Raw genomic sequence first — 26,393 nt, forward strand, 5'->3', positions numbered from 1 at the left:
CTTTGTTGCCTTTGTTGGAATTATAGATGCATTTATTAATTTGTAAATAAGCACCAACAACCACCTCAGGCTCACATGGACTAAGGGTGCCTGAGAAGCCGCCAAACATCCTGTCCCAGAAGGATTCTCTCTCTCTCTCTCTCTCTCTCACAGTTTCGTCCCTTGAATTTGTGTTTGTTGACTGTCGGTGTGAAAGTAAAAGTGACGCCTCACATCCCAAATTCCCAGAGTGGATTAAAATAATGGCGCAGAGAGAACCTGCTTCATTATCCAAGTTACCAACATGGAGCCACAGCTAAACCATGCAGCACAAAGTCCAGCAACTTCCTTTGTTCAGGCTGTAGGTCAACATACAATCTGTAGGTGATCAGAACTACGCAAAGTACTCTTCAGATAGGGGCAAAATCACCCCATAGGGGCCCAAAACATTCTTTAGGGTAAACTGTAGGGCATATATACATCACATAGACATTCTTTATATGCTTTAGATAGGCTAGAGAAGTATTTGTGCTCTATCGGTACCTATAGCGTGCATTAGATCGGGGCATATGCATCCTATAGAGGACTATAGCATGCTTTAGGAACTACATAGTTTTGTGTAGGCTGTAGGGGCACATTCGGCACATGAAGAGTTTGAGTGTAAGGGTGGCCTAAAACTGTGAACCAGGAGTTACTCCAGAAGCCAGCCCTTCAATGGCCCACAATATATCTTAGACTGGGTTTGCGATAGCTTGGGTTAGCAGGGGTGCTCATTGGCTTGTCCTCAAACTCTCTCTTTACACGGCGCGCGTTTACCAATAGTTGTAGCCACTTCCGTCTGCTGGATAGTACATTTGGAAATTGCTGTTGTTGTAGACGGGTCCGGTGCGGCTGGAGCTGAACCTGGTGGCCGTGATGTTGGACTCCAGGTAGCCGTAGGCCGGCTGGAAGAGGCACTGGGGCCCGTCGCCCGCCATGGGAGGGGGGTTGGTGCCACCGCCGACTGGGGTCAGCGGCTTGGGGGGGTTCCGCGTGGTGTAGGAGTACTCCGGCACAAAGGACCAGTACCCCACCAGGGGTGCGTAGGTGGCCCGGATATACGCCTGCCGGGGGACGTACTCTTGCGCCATTTGGCTGTAATTGTAGGGGTTGGTTGGGCGAACGAAGCAGCTGGCTTGTTGATACGCCTGCTGCTGGTGGGGCATCCGCATGGTGCGCGGCTGGTAAAACGGCTGGTGCTGGGCGTAGCCGGGGGTGGATGGGGCATTGGGGGGCGCAGGGGGTACTGGAGGGTAGTTAATGAGGGGCGGCCTGCTGGGAATGGGCAAGGTCCCACTGGGAAGCGGGTAGGGTACATGTTGGCACCGTACTTGCTGCCACAGTCGTACACGGCCCCGGGCAGCTGGAGGTTGGCGCCAGATACATTCTTGTCCTGGTAACCGATGGCCGCAACTTCCGAGCCGGAAGGCTCGGCTTCTGTCGGTAAGGGGAATAAGCTGCCAGGACACCTGCCGTCGCCGTCCTTCGCTGCCCCTGGTGGCGGAAGGCTCTGCCCGCAAACGTTGTCCTCGTCTGTGCTGCTTGTTGTGCATTCCGACCCAACCGAGTCGGAGCTGGCGTGGCCGGGCACAGACTCCGCATCTTGCAGATCAGCCTTCTCCAGGGGCAAACAATCTCTCTTGGCAGCGGCCATCTTGGCATCGTCATCATTGAGCGTGAAAGCCACCATCTTGTGGACCATTTCTTTGCAGACTTCGCCGCATTTGGCCAAATTGAAATCCTCCTTGTGTTTGACTCCAGCAAGCCCACCTGGGGCATCTCTCCCCTTGCCCGGATCCTTGGCGGTCCCTTTTCTGTTGGATGAAGCCATTCCTTTCAAGGCGTGGCGCGAGGTGCTGTAGCTGTGTTCGGATTTGATACACGTGCCACCCTGGGCTTTCTCCTTCAGCTCTGGGGAGCGAGTTTTGGCGACTCCAGGCCTTCAGGCTCTTTCTGGAAGGCCTCCTTGGGCCCGCGCACAGCAACTTGACCAAATCGTTTCTGGGGTCATGGATCTCCTGAGTCCTGGTGTCCGAGGGGGCCCTGTGACCCATCGCTTTGGCGGCGGGCTCCTCGCGACGTTCAAAGGCCCCGGGCCCGATGGCCAGCTGGCGGCTCTCTAGCTTTAGGGAGGCACTGGCTCCTCGCACAGCTTGGCAAAGACGGCAGCTGCCTCCGGGCCTGCTCCTCCTGAGATTCCCCGCATGCCAGGGGCGGGCGGCGACGTCTCCACCTTCTTGTCCCCGGCGGAGCTGAACATGTTGTTCTGGAGAAAGTCCTTGATGATCTGAGCCTCCTCCATCACCACTTTATTGTCGGGGGCCTCGGCCTCGTTGATGTGCTTCAGGGAGAACTGGGCGAGGAGTTGGCAGATCTCCTTGTTCGAGGCCACTGAGCCGCACGTGTTGGATTCGAGCTGAAGCATGTCGTTCGGGTTGCATTTTGCTAGCTTCAATTCTGTTGCCTCTTCCTTGGCCAGGCCACATTTGTTGGGCGCCTGCTCTGTGCCACTGATGGATTTCAACATATTGTTCAAAAAGCTGCCCTTATCCAGCGGCTCCACACTGGAGCCTGGTAGGCCCATTTCTTTTCTTACGGAACGTTCCAGGGCAGACCCTGCCGGAAATTTCTCGCCTGGTTTGGGCTGATGGAGTTCCATATTGGCGTTTTCACCTATTATGCTCATGTATTCCAAATGCACCAGCAGAGAAACGTCATCTTTGCCGCAGCTGTCTGGCACCTTCTCCTCCAGAGTCCCCTTGGCACCTTCACCGGCGTCGGCCGTCTCCGGGTCGGCCTCGCTCCTGCTCGCCTCGGCCTCCCGCCGCGCCTCCTTCTGGCTCGAATCCAGCTGGGCCGACAGCTGCTGGACCCGCTTCCAGATCTCGTAGCAGGTTTTGTCCAGGCCATCCTCGGGCGTGTCCTCGTGGATCCAGGTGTAGCGCGGGTAGGGCCCCAAAGGGAAGGAGCACTTGGCGTCTTTCTGGGCGTGGACCAGCTCGAGCTTTGCCAGCATGGTACGGGGTTGGGGGAGGGGGTGCCTTCGGGGGTTGCAGGGTGGGTTAGGAGCCGGGGCCGGGGGGGGGGGGGGGGGGGGGGTGGGGGGGAAATTGCGGCAGGTAATCCAACTTAACTCAACGGTTGCTTAACAATATTACTGTTACTGAGCAACAGAATAAAATCTGTAAATAAATAGGTATGACCTCACAATATTGCACTCCGATAAGCAGTTCTGTGTCTGCAGGGCTGAGAATGTTAATAAACATCTTGCCCTTTGTGACGTAAGATGATTTGGTCACTGTAATAACTGCATTTGAAAGGATACAGTCGGTGAGATCATAAAGCAATGTTAAAATAGATGAAAAATTGCCCCTTTGAAGAATTTTTAACCCGTAAGATTGCAACACTCCTATGTTAGGCCACCCTCCACAACCTGCCAGCAACTCCTAATCGTGGTCCACTGACCACATTTAGCTCCTCAGCCCCGTAACTCTGTCCCAAAGCCTCAGACACCATATAGAGCCACTGGGTCACCAAACATTCAGACCATCAAATCCATGCCAGCTCTCTGTAGAGCAGTCCAGTCAGCCCTATTCTACCCCTGGAGCCCCGCAAGTACATGTCCCTCAATTGCCCATCCAATTTCCTTTTGAAATCGTCGACCACCTCCATCCCCCGCTTTCATAGGCAACGAGCTCTAGATCATCAGCACTCGCAGCATATAAAAGTTCCCCCCCCCCCCCCCCCCCCCCCCACCCCACTTCCCCTCTCTTGCATCTCTCGCCTACAACTTTAACTCTGGGTCCCCCTAGTCCCTGTACCCTCAACTCAAGGGAACAGCTTTTCTTTTGACTATCTTACCCAAACCTGTCATAATCCTGTCCACCTCCATCAAACCGCACCCCCCCCCCCCCCCCCCCCCCCCCCGCCCCCAATCTCCTTTGCTCCTTGGAGAACAACCCAGATCCTTCAACATGCTGTCACAGTGCAAACTCCCCCATCCCTCGAACCATTACATGGGGAGATGGTGACGGAGCAACAATGTCGCTGGGCTAGGGATCCAGAGATCCATGGGTTCAAATCTCACCATAGCAGCTGGTGGAGTTTGAATTCTCTTGATAAATCTGGAATATGAAACCAGTCTCAGTAATGGTGACCTACCATCGATTGTCACAACAAAATGGCCGAATGGACGAGCCATATTGCTACAAGAGCTGGCCAGAGACTAGGAATCCTACAGCGAGTAACTCACCTCCTGACTCCCCAAAGCCTGCCCACCATCTGACAAGGCACAGGTCAGGAGTGTGATGGAATACTCCCCACCAGCCTGGATGAGCGCAGCTCCAACAACACTCAAGAAGCTCGACACCATCCAGGACAAAGCAGCCCCGCTTGATTGCCCCCCCCCCCATCCACCACCTTCAACATTCACTCCCTCTGCCACCGACGCACAGCGGCAGCCGTGTGTACCATCTACAAGATGTAACCGCAGCAACTCACCAATGCTCCTTATGCGACACCTGCGATCACTACAACTAGAAGGAATGAGCAGCAGACGCGTGGAATACATCCTCCTCCAATCCACCACCATCCTGACTTGGAAATATATCGGCCGTTCCTTCACTGTGGCTGGGTCACAATCTGGGATCTCCCTGCCTCACAGCACCGTGGGTGTACCGACACCTCAGGGACTGCAGCGGTTCAAGAAGGCAGCTCACCACCCCCTTCACGAGGGCAATTAAGGGGTGTTGCCCGAACTATACCTAACATAGCGGGAATAAGGTTCAAAAAGCAGCATCTGTGGGATGAACCGTTTGAATTCTCGAGACACTCCTGGAGATGTCTGCTCTGAAGTTGTGTCAGAAGTGCAGCAGTCACTGTATCAGGGAAGGGAGCGGGGTTTTTTTGGGGGGGGGGCGGAGGTGGGAGGAGGGGGGGGTGGGTGTTGGAGTGGAGTAGTGGGGGTGCGGGGAATGCGCTTGTTGACAGACTGGTGACAGACGGCCTCACCACTTGCCAGCAGAGTGGCAGATGAGGAATGAGCAGCGAAATGTGAGCACAGCTCCTGGCAGCCGAAAGCATTATCCACCCAGAGAGTGCGGTGATTAAACTGGGAAGAGGCAAGCTGAGAGGAATCTCATTAAAACCTGCCTTGTCAGTGAGTGCCTCAACGAGGTGTCCCAGCCACCTAGGCGTGGCCCACTCCTTACTGAGGGTGTATCGCTGCGGCCTTGAGCTAGCTGACCGGCCAGAGTTGGTTCACTTTTGTTTCTGATGGGCAAGGCGTCAGCTTTTGTGGACGGGGTAGAGAGTGCCGGTATTTTGACGTTTCTTTGACAGATAACATCTCTGCCCGCTCACTCAAGAATTGAACCTTTTCCAAATCGTACCATGCTTCTTCCTTTTGATGAATTGACTCATCCAGCACCATCGCGCTGACGTCTTTCCACATCCCCCCACCCCCCGGGTTACCATGGAAACGTCAGGGATAATCCTTTTTTTAGCACGTACCCAAGGGCATTACAGTGAAGGCGGAGATTGGGCTTGTTACGTTGGGTGGTGGGGATGGGGTGGGGGGTGTCGGGGGGCGTGAATTTAATTTGTCAGCAACAGACCAGGACGCTGCTATACCTCGCTGGCTTATTCTGCTAAAGCCAGCCTCGGGGACATCGTGAATGGGCTGCAGTTCCCCATTGCTGCCTTGGACCAGTTCTGCTAAGGGCTGTGTGCGTATCTTTCAATGGGGAAACGAGGTCGAGAGCAACGTTATCAAACCGACCAGCTCAGGAGGACCATTCGGCCCATCCTGATTCTCTGAAAGAGCTTTACTATGCGTCCCATGGCAACGTGGAAGTTGAGGGGCCAGTCAGCCAGCCCAACACGACCCCCCCCCCTCGCCCAAGCCAGCTCCACCATCTAAACCACCTTGGCTCCATATTCCTTGATCCCAATCGTTAACTGACAACAAAAAAATGATCAACCTCAGTTTTGCTAGCCCTCATCGTCCATCAACATCCACAATGCTTTGGACAGAGAGTGTGAGATTTCTGCCCCCCCCCCAATTCTCGCATTCTTCCAATCAACGTCGCAAGTCTTTGGAACTCTCTTCCAGAAAAGGGCGGTGGAAGCAGAGTTTTTGATTATTTTGAAGGCCGAGGTGGATAGATTTTTGGTAAGCATGGGGGTGGAGTGGCGGGGGGGGGGGGGGGGAACAACAATGGTGAGAGGTTATTGGGGTATGGGCAGGATGAAGATTTGAGGTTACGGTCAGCTCAGCCCACGAGACATAGGGTGTTCACAAAGACCACAAATAGCTTTTAACTTGAACAAAGCTAAAGATTTATTCACACTACTTAATTGGATTCGCACTTACTCCTATATATCAAACAGTTGATAATAAACATACAATCTACACCCATCTACTACGAATATCTACACTAATACAATAACTATGATCTGCTCTCACTCACACTACCTTTCCTTCAGTCTGTCCTCGAGCTTTCTCCTCAACCTCTCACCCACAAGGCTTAGCATTGATGCCTTATATAGTTCTATGCCGAGCTCCCTCTAGTGGTTGATTTGGACAGTTCTTTACATTTATGATAATGTCAAAAAATCGTAAATGTATATTTTGTTTTTCCCATTTGAAGCTGATGTCAGTTTTATTAATATATAAATGATTCAGCATTTTCCATAACGTATCAAATGTATTTAATCTTATTCATGGTCATGGTTAGTGAACAATCCCGATTTCCATCTTTGGCCCCCTGAAATGAAGGAGGGTCACTCCTGCGGCCCATTCACTCAGCAAGGATGCCCATCGCTCCTCTGAATATGGTCAACCATTCGATTGTCTCACCATCCTTTGTGCAAAAACACAATGTCCCCTAACTTCGAAGATCTGCAGCAGTCCGCTAATTCATTCGTAAAGAGTGTCTTTGTTTCAATTTTCCTTCTTGATTTTATACAACTCTATCAGGTCTTTTTTTTTTAACTAATAATGGGTTTAATGAAGGTTATGCGCATTATTTTCAATCTTCCGAGGGATTGTGCGCCCCTGCCTCAGGAATTTGGGGGATCAAATCACACTCCAGGGATTGGAAGACCTCATCAAGACTGGCGCTTTTGTGCAGCACCTAAGGTGGGCTAACCTGCCAGAGGGGCAGTCTTTCAGTTAAGACAATATGATGCCTTTCAAAATGTTAAATATTCCACACCCCTAGGAGAGTTTGATAGAGCTTCAATCGGTATCTAACCCCGTGCTGTACCTGTCCTGGGAGTGTTTGGTGGGGACAGTGTAGAGGGACCTTTACTCTGTATCTAACCCCGTGCTGTACCTGTCCTGGGAGTGCTTGATGGGGACAGTGTAGAGGGAGCTTTACTCTGTATCTAACCACGTGTTGTACCTGTCCTGGGAGTGTTTGGTGGGGACAGTGTAGAGGAGCTTTACTCTGTATCTAACCCCGTGCTGTACCTGTCCTGGGAGTGTTTGGTGGCGACAGTGTAGAGGGAGCTTTACTCTGTGTCTAACCCCGTGTTGTACCTGTCCTGGATTGTTGGTGGCGACAGTGTAGAGGGAGCTTTACTCTGTGCCTAACCCCGTGTTGTACCTGTCCTGGGATTGTTTGGTGGGGACAGTGTAGAGGGAGCTTTACTCTGTATCTAACCCCGTGCTGTACCTGTCCCGGGAGTGTTTGCTGGGGACAGTGTAGAGGGACTTTTACTCTGTATCGCAACCCCGTGTTGTACCTGTCCTGGGAGTGTTTGATGGGGACATTGTAGAGGGAGCTTTACTCTGTGTCTAACCCCGTGTTGTACCTGTCCTGGGATTGTTTGGTGGGGACAGTGTAGAGGGAGCTTTACTCTGTATCTAACCCCGTGCTGTACCTGTCCCGGGAGTGTTTGCTGGGGACAGTGTAGAGGGACCTTTACTCTGTATTGAACCCCGTGTTGTACCTGTCCTGGGAGTGTTTGATGGGGACATTGTAGAGGGAGCTTTACTCTGTATCTAACCCCGTGCTGTACCTGTCCCGGGAGTGTTTGCTGGGGACAGTGTAGAGGGACCTTTACTCTGTATCGAACCCCGTGTTGTACCTGTCCTGGGAGTGTTTGATGGGGACAGTGTAGAGGGAGCTTTACTCTGTATCTAACCCCGTGCTGTACCTGTCCTGGGAGTGTTTGATGGGGACAGTGTAGAGGGAGCTTTACTCTGTATCTAACCCCGTGCTGTATCTGTCCTGGGAATGTTTGATGGGGACGGTGTAGAGGGAGCTTTACTCTGTATCTAACCCTGTGCTGTACCTGTCCTGGGAGTGTTTGATGGGGACAGTGTAGAGGGAGCTTTACTCTGTATCTAACCCCGTGCTGTACCTGCCCTGGGAGTGTTTGATGGGGACAGTGTAGAGGGAGCTTTACTCTGTATCTAACCCCGTGCTGTACCTGTCCTGGGAGTGTTTGATGGGGACAGTGTAGAGGGAGCTTTACTCTGTGTCTAACCCCGTGCTGTACCTGTCCTGGGAGTGTTTGATGGGGACAGTGTAGAGGGAGCTTTACTCTGTATCTAACCCCGTGTTGTACCTGTCCTGGGAGTGTTTGATGGGGACAGTGTAGAGGGATCTTTACTCTATATCTAACCCTGTGCTGTACCTGTCCTGGGAGTGTTTGATGGGGACAGTGTAGAGGGAGCTTTACTCTGTATCTAACCCTGTGCTGTACCTGTCCTGGGAGTGTTTGATGGGGACAGTGTAGAGGGAGCTTTACTCTGTATCAAACCCTGTGCTGTACCTGTCCTGGGAGTGTTTGATGGGGACAGTGTAGAGGGAGCTTTACTCTGTATCTAACCCTGTGCTGTACCTGCCCTGGGAGTGTTTGATGGGGACAGTGTAGAGGGAGCTTTACTCTGTATCTAACACCGTGCTGTGCCTGGCCTGGGAGTGTTTGATGGGGACAGTGTAGAGGGAGCTTTACTCTGTATCTAACCCTGTGCTGTACCTGCCCTGGGAGTGTTTGATGGGGACAGTGTAGGGGGAGCTTTACTCTGTATCTAACCCTGTGCTGTACCTGCCCTGGAAGTGTTTGATGGGACAGTGTAGAGGGAGCTTTACTCTGTATCTAACCCCGTGCTGTACCTGTCCTGGGAGTGTTTGATGGGGACAGTGTAGAGGGAGCTTTACTCTGTATCTAACCCCGTGCTGTACCTGTCCTGGGAGTGTTTGATGGGGACAGTGTAGAGGGAGCTTTACTCTGTATCTAACCCCGTGCTGTACCTGCCCTGGGAGTGTTTGATGGGGACAGTGTAGAGGGAGCTTTACTCTGTATCTAACCCCGTGCTGTACCTGTCCTGGGAATGTTTGATGGGGACAGTGTAGAGGGAGCTTTACTCTGTATCTAACCCCGTGCTGTACCTGTCCTGGGAGTGTTTGATGGGGACAGTGTAGAGGGAGCTTTACTCTGTATCTAACCCCGTGCTGTACCTGCCCTGGGAGTGTTTGATGGGGACAGTGTAGAGGGAGCTTTACTCTGTATCTAACTCCGTGCTGTACCTGTCCTGGGAGTGTTTGATGGGGACAGTGTAGAGGGAGCTTTACTCTGTATCTAACCCCGTGCTGTACCTGTCCTGGGAGTGTTTGCTGGGGACAGTGTAGAGGGAGCTTTACTCTGTATCTAACCCCGTGCTGTACCTGTCCTGGGAATGTTTGATGGGGACAGTGTAGAGGGAGCTTTACTCTTATTTATTTTACTTATTTGATCTATTATTGTCACATGTATTAGTATACAGTGAAAAGTATTGTTTCTTGCTTGCTGTACAAACAATGCATACCGTACATAGGGAAGGAAGAGACTGCAGATACTCTGGGCGCGATTCTCCGAGCTCCGCGCCGGGCCGGAGAATCGCCGCCACCTCGCCACGCCGCCGGCGCGCGATTCTCCGAGGTGTGGAGAAACAGCGCCATTTTCGCCGGTGCGTTTGGCGCGGCGGCAGTCGCAGGCCGCTGTCTGCGGCCGGGCAGCCGATTCTCCGGCCCGGACTGGCCGAGCAGCCGCGTGGAAACAGCAGAGTCCCACCGGCGCCGTTCACTCCTGGTCGCTGCGGCCTGTGGGGGGGGGGAAAGCGCTCCTTCACCGGGGGGGGCGAGGGGGGGGTGCTCCGATGGGGTCTGACCCGCGATCGGGGCTCACCGATCGGTGGGCCGGCCTCTGGCCCCCCACCCCGGGCCTACTTTGTTCCGCTTCCGGCCCCAGAACCCCCGCGCCATGTTGCGTCGGGGTCAGAGTGTTCCGTGAGTGTGCCGCGCAAGCGTCGGTTGGCGCAGGAGGCCATTCAGCCCATCGAAGGATGGTGGCGTTGTGCTAATGTCCCTGGGGTAGCAATCCAGTAGCTAAAGGACATGGGTTCAAATCACACCATGGTGGCCTGGTCGAATTTAAATCCAATTAAGTGAGTTAAACTCAATGGCTAGTCTCATGAAACTATTATTTTTTATCATAAAGCCCCAACTGATTCATTAATATCCCCTTTAGGGATATTATTCTCTTATTGTCTCCCTCTCTCTATCTCCATCTCTTTTTGTCTCACTTTCTCTATTTCCATCTCTTTTGTCTTCCTCTCTCGATCTCCATCTCTTTTTGTCTCACTTTCTCTATCTCCGTCTTTTTGTCTCCCTCTATCGCTTTTATTCTCCCTCTCTATTTCTATCTATATATCTTTGTCTCCCTCTATTTCTATCTCTTTTTTGCCTCCCTCCCTCTATCTTCATCTCCTTTTGTCTCCCTCTGTCTCTATCTTTTGTTTTCTGCTTCTCTGTCCCACCTCTCTTTTTTTCTGACGCTTTTCTTGATCTCCTCCTCTCTATCTTTGTTTCTCTCACTCAGTCACCATTCTCGTTTATCGCCAGCTCTCTCATTCTGCCCTTTCTCTTCTTCTGCCTCACTGTCCTCTCACTCTCTCCATATTCCATCCATTTCCCCGCTCCCTCTAAATGACTATTTCTGTATATTTTGTGTTTCTACCTTTGACAGTCCCCCCCCCCCCCGGTTTTCTAGCTCCCCCAGTTACAGGAAGGTGGCTGCAGTGTTCGGAGGGCAGAAGCAGCCTGCGTCGTCCTCCACTAATTAACGACCGGTATCTGACACTTGCACAGCCAGGGAACATCGCACAGCAGCTGAGGACTAGCACTCCAGCTGATGCCATACCCCTCGGGATCCAGTACCAGAGCTGTGTGTTTGCAAAGTAAAATCCATCCCCCCCCCTTGCTGTGATTATGTGTGGGACTGTTGCACATAATTCAGATGCACAAAAGCATCGGCCTATGCAGAGCCGCTTTCTGTAGCCAAGAGAGTCAACAACAGTAGTATCCTCAGCAAGAAGAACCCAGACCGGTCTTTAGTCCGAGGACCTCTCCGGGACGCGCGAACGTGTCAACGCGCCCTCTGCGAATCATCGTTCTCGTGAGAATTGGAAAGGGGATAAAGCTCAAAAAAATATGAGCAGCGATTCGCTGGGTGGCCGACCAGCGGGCATGGCGACGCGACGAGAACGAAACGAAGAAACAGCAGCAGCTGGTACAGGGAAGCAGTGTGGAGAGAGAGAGGGGTGGCACAGTGGTTAACGCTGCTGCCTCACAGCTCCAGGGTCTCAGGTTCGATTCCCGGCTTGGGTCACTGTCTGTGCGGAGTCTGCACGTTCTCCCCGTGTCTGCGTGGGTTTCCTCCGGGTGCTCCGGTTTCCTCCCACAGTCCAAAGACGTGCAGGTTAGGTGGAATGGCCCTCATCGACTGCCTCTGAGTGTTCAAAAGATGAGGTGGGATTACGGTGATAGGGTGTGGACGTGGGCCTACCTAGGTAAGGTGCTCTTTCGGAGGCCGGCATGGACCCGATGGGCCGAATGGCCTCTTTCAGCACTGTAGGGATTCTATGGTGGTGATAGAACTTTTTTTTTCATAGAATTTACAGTGCAGAAGGAGGCCATTCGGCCCATCGAGTCTGCACCGGCTCTTGGAAAGAGCACCCTACCCAAAGTCAACACCTCCACCCTATCCCCAGAACCCAGTAACCCCACCCAACACTAAGGGCAATTTTGGACACTAAGGGCAATTTAGCATGGCCAATCCACCTAACCTGCACATCTTTGGACTGTGGGAGGAAACCGGAGCACCTGGAGGAAACCCACGCAGACACGGGGAGGATGTGCAGACTCCACACAGACAGTGACCCAAGCCGGGAATCGAACCCGGGACCCTGGCGCTGTGAAGCAATTGTGCTAGCCACAATGCTGCTGTGCTGCTCGATGTTGCTGGATAAGCAGTACAGGGGCTCAGGCGGACATGGGTTCAAATCCCGCCTCGGCAACGGATGTAATTTAAACTCAATTAATAAATCTGGTATGTGAAGGTAGTCTCAGTAATGGTGACCATGGCAAATCTTTTTAAAATCTGGTTCACTAGGGAAGGAAATCTGCCATCATTATCTGGTCTGGCTGGCCTGGCCTGCACTACGTGTGACTCCACACCCACGGGAACTGAGGACATTGGGCTGGGCCGGTTTACTGAGGGACAGTGCGGGGGATTGACACCAGTAGAGCGAGTCAATAATACAGGAACCCCTCGCTCGCGGGGAGGTTACCGAGTCTCTGCCAACAGTTGTCCTATCTTGTCACACTACACACGAGGCAATAAGAGCACGATTGAACCATGCAGAACGGCATTCCCTCGATTTAATCCCCCAGCCTGCACTGATCCTATGGGCAGCACTGTAGCACAGTCGTTAGCACTGTTGCTTCACAGCGCCAGGGTCCCGGGTTCAATTCCCGGCTTGGGTCACTGTCTGTGCGGGGTCTGCACGTTCTCCCCCGTGTCTGCGCGGGTTTCCTCCGGGTGCTCCGGTTTCCTCCCACAAGTCCCGAAAGACGGGCTTGTTAGGTGAATTGGACATTCTGAATTCTCCCTCCGTGTACCCGAACAGGCGCCGGAGTGTGGCGACGCGGGGATTTTCGCAGTAACTTCATTGCAGTGTCAATGTAAGCCGACTTGTGACAATAAAGATTACGATGATTATTATCCTGGCCTGGGACCTATCCTTGGGTCCCTGAGATTTTGAGGAGGTGCCAGCCAGGTTGGGGCCCTCGTTTCTGAGCAGGGTGCCAAGCAAAGGCAGGATGGGGGGGGTTGCTGCGACGGCGACCACAGTCGAACAGCTCATCCCGGCAGGCGCGGGGTGCAGAGTGGCAGCACGGGCAAGGGGTGATAGGAGACGCCTGTGCACATTGCACAGTGGCGGGCTGCGAGGAGAAGCAAATGAAAGCAAGCAGGAGAAGACTAACAAGCCGTCTTCCAATTCATAGGATATTCAATTTATAACGGCACATATTTGAGAAATCAAACCAGGTCAGAAAGCGTGCAACCGGAGCTCTGGGGAGGGTACGGGGGTGGGGTTTGAAGGAATCTGTTAAAAAAAACACAGGAGGGCAGCATGGTGGCACAGTGGTTAGCACTGGGACTGCGGCACCGAGGACCCGGGTTCGAATCCTGGCTCTGGGTCACTGTCCGTGTGGAGTTTGCACATTCTCCCCCGTGTTTCACCCCCACAACCCAACGATGTGCAGTTTAGGTGGATTGGCCACACTAAATTGCCCCTTAACTGGAAAAAAATAATTGGGAACTCTGAATTGAAAAAAAATTCTTTAAAAACACAGGGGAGAAGATAAAAAGGGGGAGGGGGCGCAGTTAAGAAGGGGGCGCATTAAAATATTATTTTGAAAAACCAAGGAACTGGACATATGCAGCGAGCGATGAATCGAGATCGATGTGGAATCTCCGCACTTGAATTGAGACGATTCATGTTCGTTCGCCAACCCCGCTGGTTTGTTAATTTTATTGCCCACTTTGTGGGTTAAGAGCCGGAGATTTACGATGCCAGGCACGGCCAGCTGTACGCCCTGAAAATTAAAATATGCTTTGAGATTAGAATCTTGGAGCAACTCCTCGGACCCCCCCCCCCCCCCCCCCCCCCCCAAAAAAAAAGTGTCTCGGATCACGTAGAGCAAGATGTGGGTGTTTTCCACCATCTTGTGTCGGCAATGAGTTACTGCACGCCAGGAATCAACAATATGCATTCATGTAGCGCCTTCTCGCTGCCTCAAGTTGTCCCAAAGTGATTCGCAGCCAATGAAGTGCCCTCGAAGTGTCCCCCCCCCCCCGTTGCAATGCGGGAAACGCGGCGGCCATTTCGCGCACAGCAAGCTCCCACAGACAGCAATGCGATCACCTGTCGATTTCTTTTCAGGGGTGTTGGTTGAGGGATGGGCCTTGTCCCGGGACACCGGGAGAGAACTCCCTCGCTCGTCTCTGAAGCAGTGTCACCTAATCATTAACATCCACCTGAGGTGGGGGCGGGCCGGGTGGGAACCTCAGTTTAACGCCTCGTCTGACAGACGGCAGCTTCACTAGTGCAGCAGTCCCCGGAGTGGCCCTGGAGTGGGACACCAACTCGCGACCTCCCGACTCTTGAGGCACGGACCCCGAGGGCTGTAACAAAACCTGAAGAGAACCGGTGACGAGGCGGGTAGGCGAGGGGCATCGAATTCGTGCCCCCATTCTCACCAAAATATTGCACCAACGGAACTGTCTGCATAACATTTATTTGCATCATTGCTTCAGAGTGAAAAAAAAAATAAAACATATTCTAGAGAAATATCTTCACCGAGCTTTCGGACAAGGGTTTGAGCTGAATCTCGTCGCGGGTTTGCAGCGGAGAGTTCGGGCCCTTTGCCTCGCCCGCTGACTGGTTCAGGGCACGCTGCGATGTCACATGGTCCCCCTGGCCCTCTCGGCCAAGGTCGGAGGTCAGGCTCCCGTAGAATCGATCCGCGGGTTCCACCGAAACGTCAAGGCTGAGAACTAGGAAGAGAAGAGCAAGTGTTAGCAGTCAGCTTTCTCCATGTCTGTGACTCTACCTTCCCGTGACCAGCCACTGGTCAGCTTCACTGGTACCGGATAAACGACGCCCTGCGACCTCTGAACCCTGACCTACGGCCCCTGTCTGACACACAATCGCCTCAGGCAGGCGGTGGGAGGGGGGGGGGGGGGGGGGGTCTCACCTTACGACGTCTGAAAACCTGATCCAGGTTACAAGTTACTATTGATGATAATCACACAATGGTTGCAGCGCTTAGAATCATAGAACCTCTACAGTGCAGAAGATGGCCATTCAGCCCATCTGAAAGAGCATCCCACCCAGGCCCACTGCCCCCCACCCGCCCTATCACCATAACCCCACCTAACCTGCACTTCCCTGGACACTGATAGACAATTTAGCACGGCCAATCCACCTAACATGTACATCAAGGGGCTGGTTTAGCACACTGGGCTAAATCGCTGGCTTTTAAAGCAGACCAAGGCAGGCCAGCAGCACGGTTCAATTCCCGTACCAGCCTCCCCGAACAGGCGCCGGAATGTGGCGGCTAGGGGCTTTTCACAGTAACTTCATTTGAAGCCTACTTGTGACAATAAGCGATTTTCATTTCATTTCATTCATTCATCTTTGGACTGTGGGAGGAAACCAGACCACCCGGAGGAAACCCACGCAGACACGGGTAAAAAATGCAGACTCCGAGGCCGGAATTGAACCCGGGTCCCTGGCGCCGTGAGGCAGAAGTGCTAACCACCGTGTCGCCGTGTTGCCCACCGAAAGAGGCCATTAGGCCCGTCCGTCTGTTCCAAGCCCTTGTAACAGCAATTCAGCGAGCTCCATCCATTCCCCTTCCCCACCTCTTCCCGTGGGCCTGCGTGTTTCGAAAGCCACGACTGAACCACACTCTCAGGCAGCGCATCCAGGTCTAAACCATCCCCGTGTGAAACAAGTGTTTTATCTCATATCGCCGCTGGTTCGACCACCTTCAATCGACGTCCTCTAGATCTCGATCCTTCCACCAATGGGAATGAACATTTGAATTCGGAGCAGGAGTAGGCCACTCGGCCCCTCGAGCTTGTGCCACCATCCAGTACGATCATGGCTGATCTGATGGTAACTTGCTGCATATCTCCAAGAACCATTCAGCTCCTTGTTAATCAAGAATCTCTCTAGTTTCCCCCTGACTAATCTGTCCAGAACACTCACGATTTTGAACACCACCTCAACGTGCACATATGCACATCCCTATCTCCATTACGTTAAGATATCGACAGTGGTGAGGAGGAATTTCTTCTCTCGGAGGGGAGTGAATCTGTGGAATTCGTTAACGCAGAGAGCTGTAGAGGCTGGGTCGTTAAGTATGGTCAAGGCTGTTGTTAAGTAATGGGTTAAGAGACATTGCACTTAGTTGTCTCATTTATGTTAAGTATCCATTAATTGACACTGATATGTAAAGTGGCTTCAGGTGGCCTCTGTCAGGTGATGTATAGTTAGCGTTTTGTCCAAAGGCTGGTGGAATGAAATAAATGTGTGTTTGTGAAAAAGGGACAGAACTTTAGCCTCTTCATGTCACAGCAACTAAAACGTCGAACAGCTGTGACCGACAGAGTTTTTTAAAATACATTTTAGTGTACCCAATTCATTTTTTCCAATTAAGGGGCAATTTGGCGTGGCCAATCCATCTAGCCTGCACATCTTTGGGTTGTGGGGGCGAAACCCACGCAGACACGGGGAGAATGTCACACGGACAGTGACCCAGGGCCGGGATTCGAACCCTGGTCCTCAGCGCCGCAGTCCCAGTGCTATCCACTGCGCCACCGTGCCGCCCTGATAGACAGAGTTTTAATCAGTGAGGGAGTCAAGGGTTACGGGGCTAAGGCGGGAAAGTGGAGTTGAGGATTATCACATCAGATCAGTCGTGATCTCATTGAATGGCGGAGCAGACTCGATGGGCCGAATGGCCTACTTCTGCTTCTTATGGTCTTATTGCAATAAAATGGCTGAACTCTCAGCTTGAGTGCCTGTCCACAACTATCGGTCACGTTCAGGTTCGGGGTTTGATGATGCTCTGGGCTCCTGCAGCAGGGCAACCAGGCACCCCAGAGTTGCTGGGACATTCCCGGATTTTCAATTAATGTCCCAGTGGCTGAGCTATCTCCTCAAGATCCTTCGAATGCTCAGCTTTTTTCCCTTTTTGGGCAACTGCCCAAAACCTTGGGTCATATCCCGGATGTGGAGTCGTCACGGTCTCTTATCATCCACGAGGTCGCTGATGGCGGAGGAGGCGGTGCACTCTGGGTAAAAGCTCTCAGTGGGGAGTGTGGGGTGGGGGGGGGGGCTGCGGATAAGCAGCTCAGTCCCACACTGGAAAGGGGTTACAACCGCACAGACTCTCATTTCAGCTTCATGTGTAACCCAATATTAACCTATTCCCACTTTTGACTTTCCGGTTAGCCTATAGCCTGTGCAAGCAGGGCCACTGGAGAGTGGGGCTGAACCGAGGCCTGAGGCCTTCAAATCACCCTGTCAACAAAAAGGCCGCCACTGGGGACTTCCGGGTGCGGCGATGACCAGCTGAGTCGCACGTTTCAGCAGCTCCCGGTGAAACTAACTTTTGGGCTCTTGATAGGAGCCCCAACGGCAATTTTGACGGCTAAAAACACTGTGCGGTAAACCAGAAGGGAATCCCCCCTGGATACGGATGAAAAAAGGAGGAGAAAGTGGCCGGATTGCAGTGGATTCTTTAGAACAGCGGCAAGGAAGGCAAGCAAAAACCAAGATGGCGTCGGAAGGTGGCAGTTTAACATGGGGCCCTGAACAACAAGAGTTCTTGAAATGCTGTGTGGAAGATCTCAAAAAGGAAATGAAGAAAGAGCTGTTGGCCCCGATACTACAGGCGATCGAAGGGCTAAAGGAGGAACAAAAGACCCAGGAGCGGGAGCTTCGGGTCGTGAAGGCAAAGGCAGCCGAGAATGAGGACGACATACAGGGCCTGGCGGTGAAGACGGAGACGCATGAGGCACATCAGAAACGATGTGTGGAAAGGTTGGAGGCACTGGAAAACAACGCAAGGAGGAACATCCTGAGGATTCTTGGTCTTCCTGAAGGTGCGGAGGGAGCGGACGTCGGGGCATATGTGAGCACGATGCTGCACTCGTTAATGGGAGCGGAGGCCCCGGCGGGTCCGTTGGAGGTGGAGGGAGCATACCGAGTGATGGCACGAGGACCGAGAGCAGGAGAAAGTCCCAGAGCCATAGTGGTGAGATTCCTCCGTTTTAAGGATAGAGAAATGGTCCTTAGATGGGCAAAGAAAACTCGGAGCAGTAAATGGGAGAACGCGGTGATCCGCGTTTATCAAGACTGGAGTGCGGGGGTGGCGAGAAGGAGGGCGAGCTTTAATCGGGCCAAGGCGGTGCTTCATAAAAAGAAGATAAAATTTGGAATGCTGCAACCGGCAAGACTGTGGGTCACATATCGAGGGAGGCACCACTACTTTGAGACGGCGGATGAAGCGTGGACTTTTATTGTGGAAGAAAAACTGGAATGAGCGGGTTATTAAAAAGAACGTTTGAACAAAGTGGTGGGGCGAATGTGGGGGGCGAAGAGGGGGGTTAAAAAGGGGGGAAAGAGGAGTTTTATGTACTAATCCTGCGATGTGGTAACTTTTCTCTCTTCCACAGGTGATGATGGGGGAGGAGGGGAGGTGGAGGAGATGGGGCGTTGGCCATTGGGGGCGGGGCCAAGGGAGAAGCGCGGGCTTGGTTCCCGCGCTATGATAATCATGGCGGGAATAGAGAAGCAGGAAGGAGGGGGGCGTCGCACGGTGCGAGCCGAGGTCACGGGGGGAAGCCGAGGTCGGCCAGAGTTTGCTGACTTCTGGGAGCAACATGGGGGGAGTAATTACGCTAGCGGGGGATCTAGCGGGGGGGGGTGGGAGGGGGGAATTACTGGGTTGCTGCTGCTGGGGAGAGGGGGGAGCTGGTATGGGAGAGGATGGGCGGGGGGGGCACCGCCTGAGGGAGATACAGCTGCGTGGGAACCGGGTGAGGAGCTGGAAAAAGGGGATGGCTAATCGACAAGGGGTAGGAAGCCCCCCGACCCGGCTGATCACGTGGAACGTGAGAGGGCTGAACGGGCCGATAAAGAGGGCACGGGTACTCGCACACCTTAAGAAACATAAGGCAGATGTGGTTATGTTACAGGAAACGCACCTGAAACTGATAGACCAGGTTAGGCTACGCAAAGGGTGGGTGGGGCAGGTGTTCCATTCGGGGCTAGATGCGAAAAACAGGGGGGTGGCTATATTAGTGGGGAAGCGGGTAATGTTCGAGGCAAAGACTATAGTGGCGGATAACGGGGGCAGATACGTGATGGTGAGTGGCAAACTACAGGGGGAGACGGTGGTTTTGGTAAACGTATATGCCCCGAACTGGGATGATGCCAATTTTATGAGGCGGATGCTAGGACGCATTCCGGACCTAGAGATGGGAAAGCTGATAATGGGGGGAGATTTTAATACGGTGTTGGAACCAGGGCTGGATAGGTCGAAGTCCAGGACTGGAAGGAGGCCGGCAGCGGCCAAGGTACTTAAAGATTTTATGGAGCAGATGGGAGGTGTAGACCCGTGGAGATTTAGCAGACCTAGGAGTAAGGAGTTCTCGTTTTTCTCCTATGTCCATAAAGTCTACTCGCGAATAGACTTTTTTGTGCTGGGAAGGGCGTTGATCCCGAAGGTGAGGGGAACGGAGTATACGGCTACAGCCATTTCGGATCACGCTCCACACTGGGTAGACTTGGAGATAGGGGAGGAAACAGGAGGGCGCCCACCCTGGAGAATGGACATGGGACTAATGGCAGATGAGGGGGTGTGTCTAAGGGTGAGGGGGTGCATTGAAAAGTACTTGGAACTCAATGATAATGGGGAGGTCCAGGTGGGAGTGGTCTGGGAGGCGCTGAAGGCGGTGGTTAGAGGGGAGCTGATATCAATAAGGGTACATAAAGGGAAGCAGGAGAGTAAGGAACGGGAGCGGTTTCTGCAAGAACTTTTGAGGGTGGACAGACAATATGCGGAAGCACCGGAGGAGGGACTGTACAGGGAAAGGCAAAGGCTACATGTAGAATTTGACTTGCTGACTACGGGCACTGCAGAGGCACAATGGAGGAAAGCACAGGGTGTACAGTACGAATATGGGGAGAAGGCGAGCAGGTTGCTGGCACACCAATTGAGGAAAAGGGGAGCAGCGAGGGAAATAGGGGGAGTGAGGGATGAGGAAGGAGAGATGGAGCGGGGAGCGGAGAGAGTGAATGGAGTGTTCAAGACATTTTATAAAAAATTATATGAAGCTCAACCCCCGGATGGGAGGGAGAGAATGATGGGCTTTTTGGATCGGCTGGAATTTCCCAAGGTGGAAGAGCAGGAAAGGGTGGGACTGGGAGCACAGATCGAGGTAGAAGAAGTGGTGAAAGGAATTAGGAGCATGCAGGCGGGAAAGGCCCCGGGACCGGATGGATTCCCAGTCGAATTCTATAGAAAATATGTGGACTTGCTCGCCCCGGTATTGACGAGGACCTTTAATGAGGCAAAGGAAAGGGGACAACTGCCCCCGACTATGTCTGAAGCAACGATATCGCTTCTCTTAAAGAAGGAAAAGGACCCGCTACAATGCGGGTCCTATCGACCTATTTCCCTCCTAAATGTAAATGCCAAGATCCTGGCAAAGGTAATGGCAATGAGAATAGAGGAATGTGTCCCGGGGGTGGTCCACGAGGACCAAACTGGGTTTGTGAAGGGGAGACAGCTGAACACGAATATACGGAGGCTGTTAGGGGTAATGATGATGCCCCCACCAGAGGGGGAAACGGAGATAGTAGTGGCGATGGATGCCGAGAAAGCATTTGATAGAGTGGAGTGGGATTATTTGTGGGAGGTGTTGAGGAGATTTGGTTTTGGAGAGGGGTATGTTAGATGGGTGCAGCTGTTGTATAGGGCCCCGATGGCGAGCGTGCTCACGAATGGACGGGGATCTGCATATTTTCGGCTCCATAGAGGGACAAGACAGGGATGCCCTCTGTCCCCATTACTGTTTGCACTGGCGATTGAGCCCCTGGCGATAGCGTTGAGGGGTTCCAAGAAGTGGAGGGGAGTACTTGGAGGAGGAGAAGAACACCGGGTATCTTTGTATGCGGACAATTTATTACTATATGTGGCAGACCCGGCGGAGGGGATGCCAGAAATAATGCGGATACTTGGGGAGTTTGGGGATTTTTCAGGGTATAAATTGAACATGGGGAAAAGTGAGTTGTTTGTGGTGCATCCAGGGGAGCAGAGTAGAGAAATAGAGGACCTACCGTTGAAGAAGGTAACAAGGGACTTTCGTTACCTGGGGATCCAGATAGCCAAGAATTGGGGCACATTGTATAGGTTAAATTTAACGCGGTTGGTGGAACAAATGGAGGAGGATTTCAAGAGATGGGATATGGTATCCCTGTCACTGGCAGGGAGGGTGCAGGCGGTTAAGATGGTGGTCCTCCCGAGATTCCTCTTTGTGTTTCAATGCCTCCCGGTGGTGATCACGAAGGCTTTTTTTAAAAGGATTGAAAAGAGCATCATAGGTTTTGTGTGGGCCGGGAAGACCCCGAGAGTGAGAAGGGATTCTTACAGCGTAGCAGGGATAGGGGGGGGCTGGCACTACCGAGCCTAAGTGAGTATTATTGGGCCGCTAATATTTCAATGGTGAGTAAGTGGATGGGAGAGGAGGAGGGAGCGGCGTGGAAGAGATTAGAGAGGGCGTCCTGTAGGGGGACCAGCCTGCAGGCTATGGTGACAGCCCCATTGCCGTTCTCACTGAGGAACTACACCACAAGCCCGGTGGTGGTGGCTACGCTGAAGATTTGGGGACAGTGGAGATCAGTGGAGATTTGGGGACAGCGGATCCCACCACGCCGCTATGACACCAGGCCGTCAATTCTCCGGCGACCGGAGAATCGGTGCCGGCCGCGGTCACCGGGCGCCAAGGTCGAGTGACCGCCGAGTTCCGCCGGCATCGTTCACGTGTAGTCCTACCCGACAGGACCTCGGCGTTCTGGCTGCGGGGGGGGCGTCCTGGTGGGAGGGCGGGGGGGGAGCCGACTCCGGGGGGGGGGGGGCCTCCACGGTGGCCCGCGATGAGGGCGGGCGCACTCATTCCAGGGGAGCCTATGTTCCGCCGCGCGGGCTCCTGTAGGGCTCCGCCATGTTGCTCGGGGGGGGGGGGCGGCGCGGGGGGGGGGCCGTGACGCGCACGCGCAGACCCGCGCCGGCCGTGTAGGCCGTGCTTTCGGTGCCGGAGCAGCGCACAGCACTCCAGCGCCGTTCTAGCCCCCGAGGAAGGGGCCTGGAGGCCCGTTGACGCCGGCGTCGCTCTCGCCGGTTTTGACGCCAGCGTCAACACCTAGCCAGGATTTCGGGGAATCCCGGCCTGTGAGTAAATTCTCCTTTTTATCCCATATCCAAACTGATCGAAGAAATTATATTCACATCTTTTTTTTTTTAAATGGCCCCATGATTTTTCTTTTATGCCGAGTGTTACTCAGACTGCAGTGTCCTAAAGATTAATCTTTAATACCTAGAAGCTCCAGGTTAAACCTTTGAGGGTGTTGGCAACACGAGCCGAAAAGCGTGAACGAGCAGGCCCGACTTTTTGCCGGAACATCTCTGGTACCTGGGTCACTGTTGTAGAGCCTTTGATGTGAGAAGGGATCATCCTTTTGCGTCCTGTTGTAGATCAGGTAGACCAACCCAAACACCAGCAGCAGGACAACTGCTAAACCGACGAAGACCCCCAGTGTTTTCCTGTACTGTCTCTTCTCTGTCTCCGTGTCGTTCTCACCTGAAACCAGAGGTAGAATGTCAGTCAGCTCCCCTGAGCTGTGTCCCACCGTTCATCCCCCACAACCCATCTGCTTGGTTGGCTCGTGCCCTTTAGGGAAGGAAATCTGCCGCCCTTACCCGGTCTGGCCTACACGTGACTCCAGACCCACAGCAATGTGGTTGACTCTTAACTGCCCGGTGAAAATGGCCCAGCAAGTCACTCAGTTCTTTTTTTAAATACATTTAGAGGACCCAATTATTTTTTTTCCCATTGAGGGACAATTTAGCGCGGCCAACCCACCTATCCTGTCCGTCTTTGGGCTGTGGGGGTGAAACCCTCGCAGACACGGGGAGAATGTGCAAACTCCACGCGGACGGTGACCCGGGGCCGGGTCCGAACCCAGGTCCTCGGCGCGGTGAGGCAGCAGTGCTAACCACTGTGCCATCACGCCACCCAAAGTCACTCAGTTCAAGGGCAATTTGAAATGGGCAACAAATGCTGAACCAGCCAACGAAGCCCATGTCCTGTGGATGGATATTGTAAAAAGCTTAAGTACGTAAAGTTGTACCGTCACTAAGGCACAGAAGGAGGCCATTTAGCCCATTGGGTCCATGCTGCCCCCCTTCTCCCACTGAGCGACCCTGTCAATCCCACTCCCTGCCCTGCTCAGTCCCGGTAGCCCCGCAAGGTTTATTTGCCCCGTGCCCTTTCAACTCCCTTTTAAAATCAATCATTGTCATCCGCTTACGGCATCCTTGTGGGCAGTGAGTTCCAGTTCATCACCACTCACTGTGTAAAAAACTGTTTTCCCTTACACTTGTCCAAAAACCTTAAATCAGTGCCTTCCACTCCTGGTTCTGCCAAATATCTATTTCCCAAATCGCGCCAAAGTCCCGTTCACCCATCACCCCCTCCTCGGTGCTTGTGGCCTCCATTGGTTCCCAGTCCAGCATCGCTTCAATTTTAAAACATTCATCCTTGTTTTCAAATCTCTCCATAGAGCAAGGTTTACAGCATGGAAACAGGCCGTTCGGCCCGGCTGGTCCATGCCGCCCAGTTTCTATCTCTAAGCTAGTCCCACCTGCCCGCATTTTGCCCATATCCCTCTACACCCACCCTGCCCATGTAACTGTCTAACTGCTTTTTAAAGGACAAAATTGTACCCGCCTCTACCACTGCCTCGTTCCAGATGCTCACCACCCTCTGTGTGAAGAAATTTCCCCTCTGGTCTCTTTTCTATCTCTCTCCTCTCACCTTAAACCTTTGCCCTCTAGTTCTAGACTCCTCTCCCTTTGGGAAAAGATGTTGACTATCTACCTTATCTTTGCCCCTCATTATTTTATAGACTTCGAAAAGATCATCCCTAAACCTCCTACGCTCCAGGGGATAAAGTCCCAACCTATCCAGCCTCTCCTTATAACTCAGACCATCAAGTTAGCATCCTCGTAAATCTCTTTCTAGTTTAACAATATCCTTCCTATAATAGGGTGGCCAGAACTGAACACTGTGTTCTACGGCCTCATGACGCCACCACACCCCCTAACCCTAACCCCCTCATTTCCCCTTTCTTTATTTGTGATCCATGGATGCTTAATGGACATGTGTCTTTCAGTCAAGCAGCAGAGAGAATGAGCAACTCAAAAGTTGCAACAGAGACCACTTTGCTAGCTTTGGACAGAAAAACTCAGATCTTTCGGCACCCGAGAGATGGGGTGGAGCTCGGTTCGATTGGTTGGCTGGTGGCCGGTGAATTGGCCAAAAGGTGGTATTCTGCCCGGTAACAGGTGGTGATTGGGTCCTACTCGAGTGGAATGATTTTTCAGGTTTTGACTTCTGGAAGTGCAGGAACAAGGACCTGCTGTCCTCTCTCTCTCTCTCTCCAGAAAGGCTGTGAGTTGATATATTTCTGAAACTGCAGAGAACCCGAACGAATCTACAGTGAAAACCTCGAACTGAAAGCCTGGATTGAAGCAAAGGGGGTAGAAACAGCCACCTGAAACAAAGACTCTTATCTTTTTACTTCATCCTTCTTATTTTCACCGGTCACTCCTCAGTGTTTGTCTGACTTGTGTGTGTGTGTGTGTGTGTGTGTGTGTGTGCGCGCACAGAGAGTGAAGGTAAGTTAAAGTGGGAGATTAGGAATTAGATAATCGTTAACCAGTTGTATTTGCTGCATATTTCATTGTAGTCTCCTTATAAATAAAAAGTAATTGTGTTTAAATTTACAAACCTGGTGAGTGTAATTATTGGGCAGCCAGGGACCAAAGACTTGAAATGAAATGAAATGAAAATCGCTTATTGCCACAAGGAGACTTCAAATGAAGTTACTGTGAAACGCCCCTAGTCGCCACATTCCGGCGCCTGTTCGGGGAGGCTGGTACGGGAATTGAACCATGCTGCTGGCCTGCCTTGGTCTGCTTTCAAAGCCAGCAATTTAGCCCTGTGCTAAACCAGCCCCTGGAAATACTTCAGGTATTTTACGAAGAATTACTGGTTAAATCAATGTTGTTGCGACTCTGGGTCAAGTGGTGTTGTAATTGACCACACCCTAGCCCAGGGCGTTGTAACAGGTAAGGTGCAGAGAAACGGGATTAGATTTTAAAATGCATTTTATTCGGCCTTATTGAGCCTCCTCTTAACTGTGACTGTACTGTTCCCCTCAACCGCTCCCTGTGGGAGCGGGTTCCCCCTTTCCCAGCGCTCTCTGGCTAACGGAGAGGCTCCTGAATTCCGCAGGAACATGTGGACTTGGAAGCGGGAGTGGACCACACAGCCCTTCGAGCCTGCCACGCCATTCAACAGGATCATGGCCAATCTAGTCGTGGTCTCAACCCCATTTTGCCGTCTGCGCCCCCCCCCCCACCCCCCTCTCCCCAACCCTTGACTCCGTTGTCTGTCTACAATCTGTCTAACCCAACCTAGCCTCCACTGCTCTCTGGCGAAACCCTTTGAGAGAAAATAGTTCTCCTCATCTCAGTCTTAATCGGTGATTTAATTCAATTCCTTCTTGGATTTACGAGTGACTATCTTATATTGCTGGCCCACTAATGGTCGATAAATGCTGGGAGATCCCGCTCCCGTGATCTCCCTGGCTTGCAAGGCCTCGTGAGATCTAACGCGATCTCGCGTGACGTTGCGATGTGAATTCCGCCCATTGTGGGTGGGATCAATTTTAGGTAGATCTGCATATTAGGGTGAGACAGCTAGTCTCACTTTAGTGTGCAGATTCCCGAGGTACCAGAGGTGTGGGATTTATCCCCTTCGCCCCAGAGACCTCGGGCGAGCGCCGTTCAGCACCGGCCTCCACAGAGAATACAAATACAAAAACGTCCCTCTCAGACTCATTAACGTGTACGCCCCGGCCGTAAGGAGTGAGCGGCTGCCAGTCCTTCAGCAACTCCCGCTGCTGTTGGCCACCTGCAAGCCTGTCATTCTGTGGGCGGTGACTTCAACTGCATCATCGATGCGGCTGGACGATCCGGCAGAGCCAACAGCAAACTAGACGCTGCGCCCAGGCTCCTGATGGAAACGGTAAAAGACGCCAGGCTGCTCGACGTCTTCAGCAACCCTGCAGACGGAGCGCAGCGTAGATACACATGGTCACCGCCAGACGGGTC

The 26,393-nt window shown here is 52.7% G+C and overlaps 2 protein-coding genes across 2 annotated transcripts in view; both read right to left on the bottom strand.

The window, feature by feature from the left end:
- Window positions 1-10: 10 nt before the first annotated feature.
- LOC140404137 (uncharacterized protein C1orf94-like) lies at window positions 11-3,034 on the bottom strand. The gene has a single exon (XM_072492553.1). The coding sequence runs from the start codon at window positions 3,032-3,034 to the stop codon at window positions 2,144-2,146; it is 891 nt and encodes a 296-aa protein (XP_072348654.1). The 3' UTR covers window positions 11-2,143.
- Window positions 3,035-14,638: 11,604 nt separating this feature from the next.
- The window catches only part of LOC140403765 (uncharacterized), a 37,127-nt gene continuing 25,372 nt past the window's right edge, over window positions 14,639-26,393 (bottom strand). The window contains exons 3-4 of the mRNA XM_072491926.1: window positions 22,627-22,794; window positions 14,639-14,913 (exon numbers count right to left, since the gene is read on the bottom strand). Coding sequence (XP_072348027.1) covers window positions 14,699-14,913; window positions 22,627-22,794 — 383 coding nt within the window. The 3' untranslated portion in view covers window positions 14,639-14,698. The remainder of the gene's footprint in view (window positions 14,914-22,626; window positions 22,795-26,393) is intronic.

The sequence above is a fragment of the Scyliorhinus torazame genome, chromosome 29 (genome assembly GCF_047496885.1).
Source record: "Scyliorhinus torazame isolate Kashiwa2021f chromosome 29, sScyTor2.1, whole genome shotgun sequence".
Classification (NCBI taxonomy): Eukaryota; Metazoa; Chordata; class Chondrichthyes; order Carcharhiniformes; family Scyliorhinidae; genus Scyliorhinus; species Scyliorhinus torazame.

Excerpts from the sequence above, each read along its gene's own strand:
- LOC140404137 (XM_072492553.1), bottom strand. The coding sequence starts at position 3,034 with ATGCTGGCAAAGCTCGAGCTGGTCCACGCCCAGAAAGACGCCAAGTGC.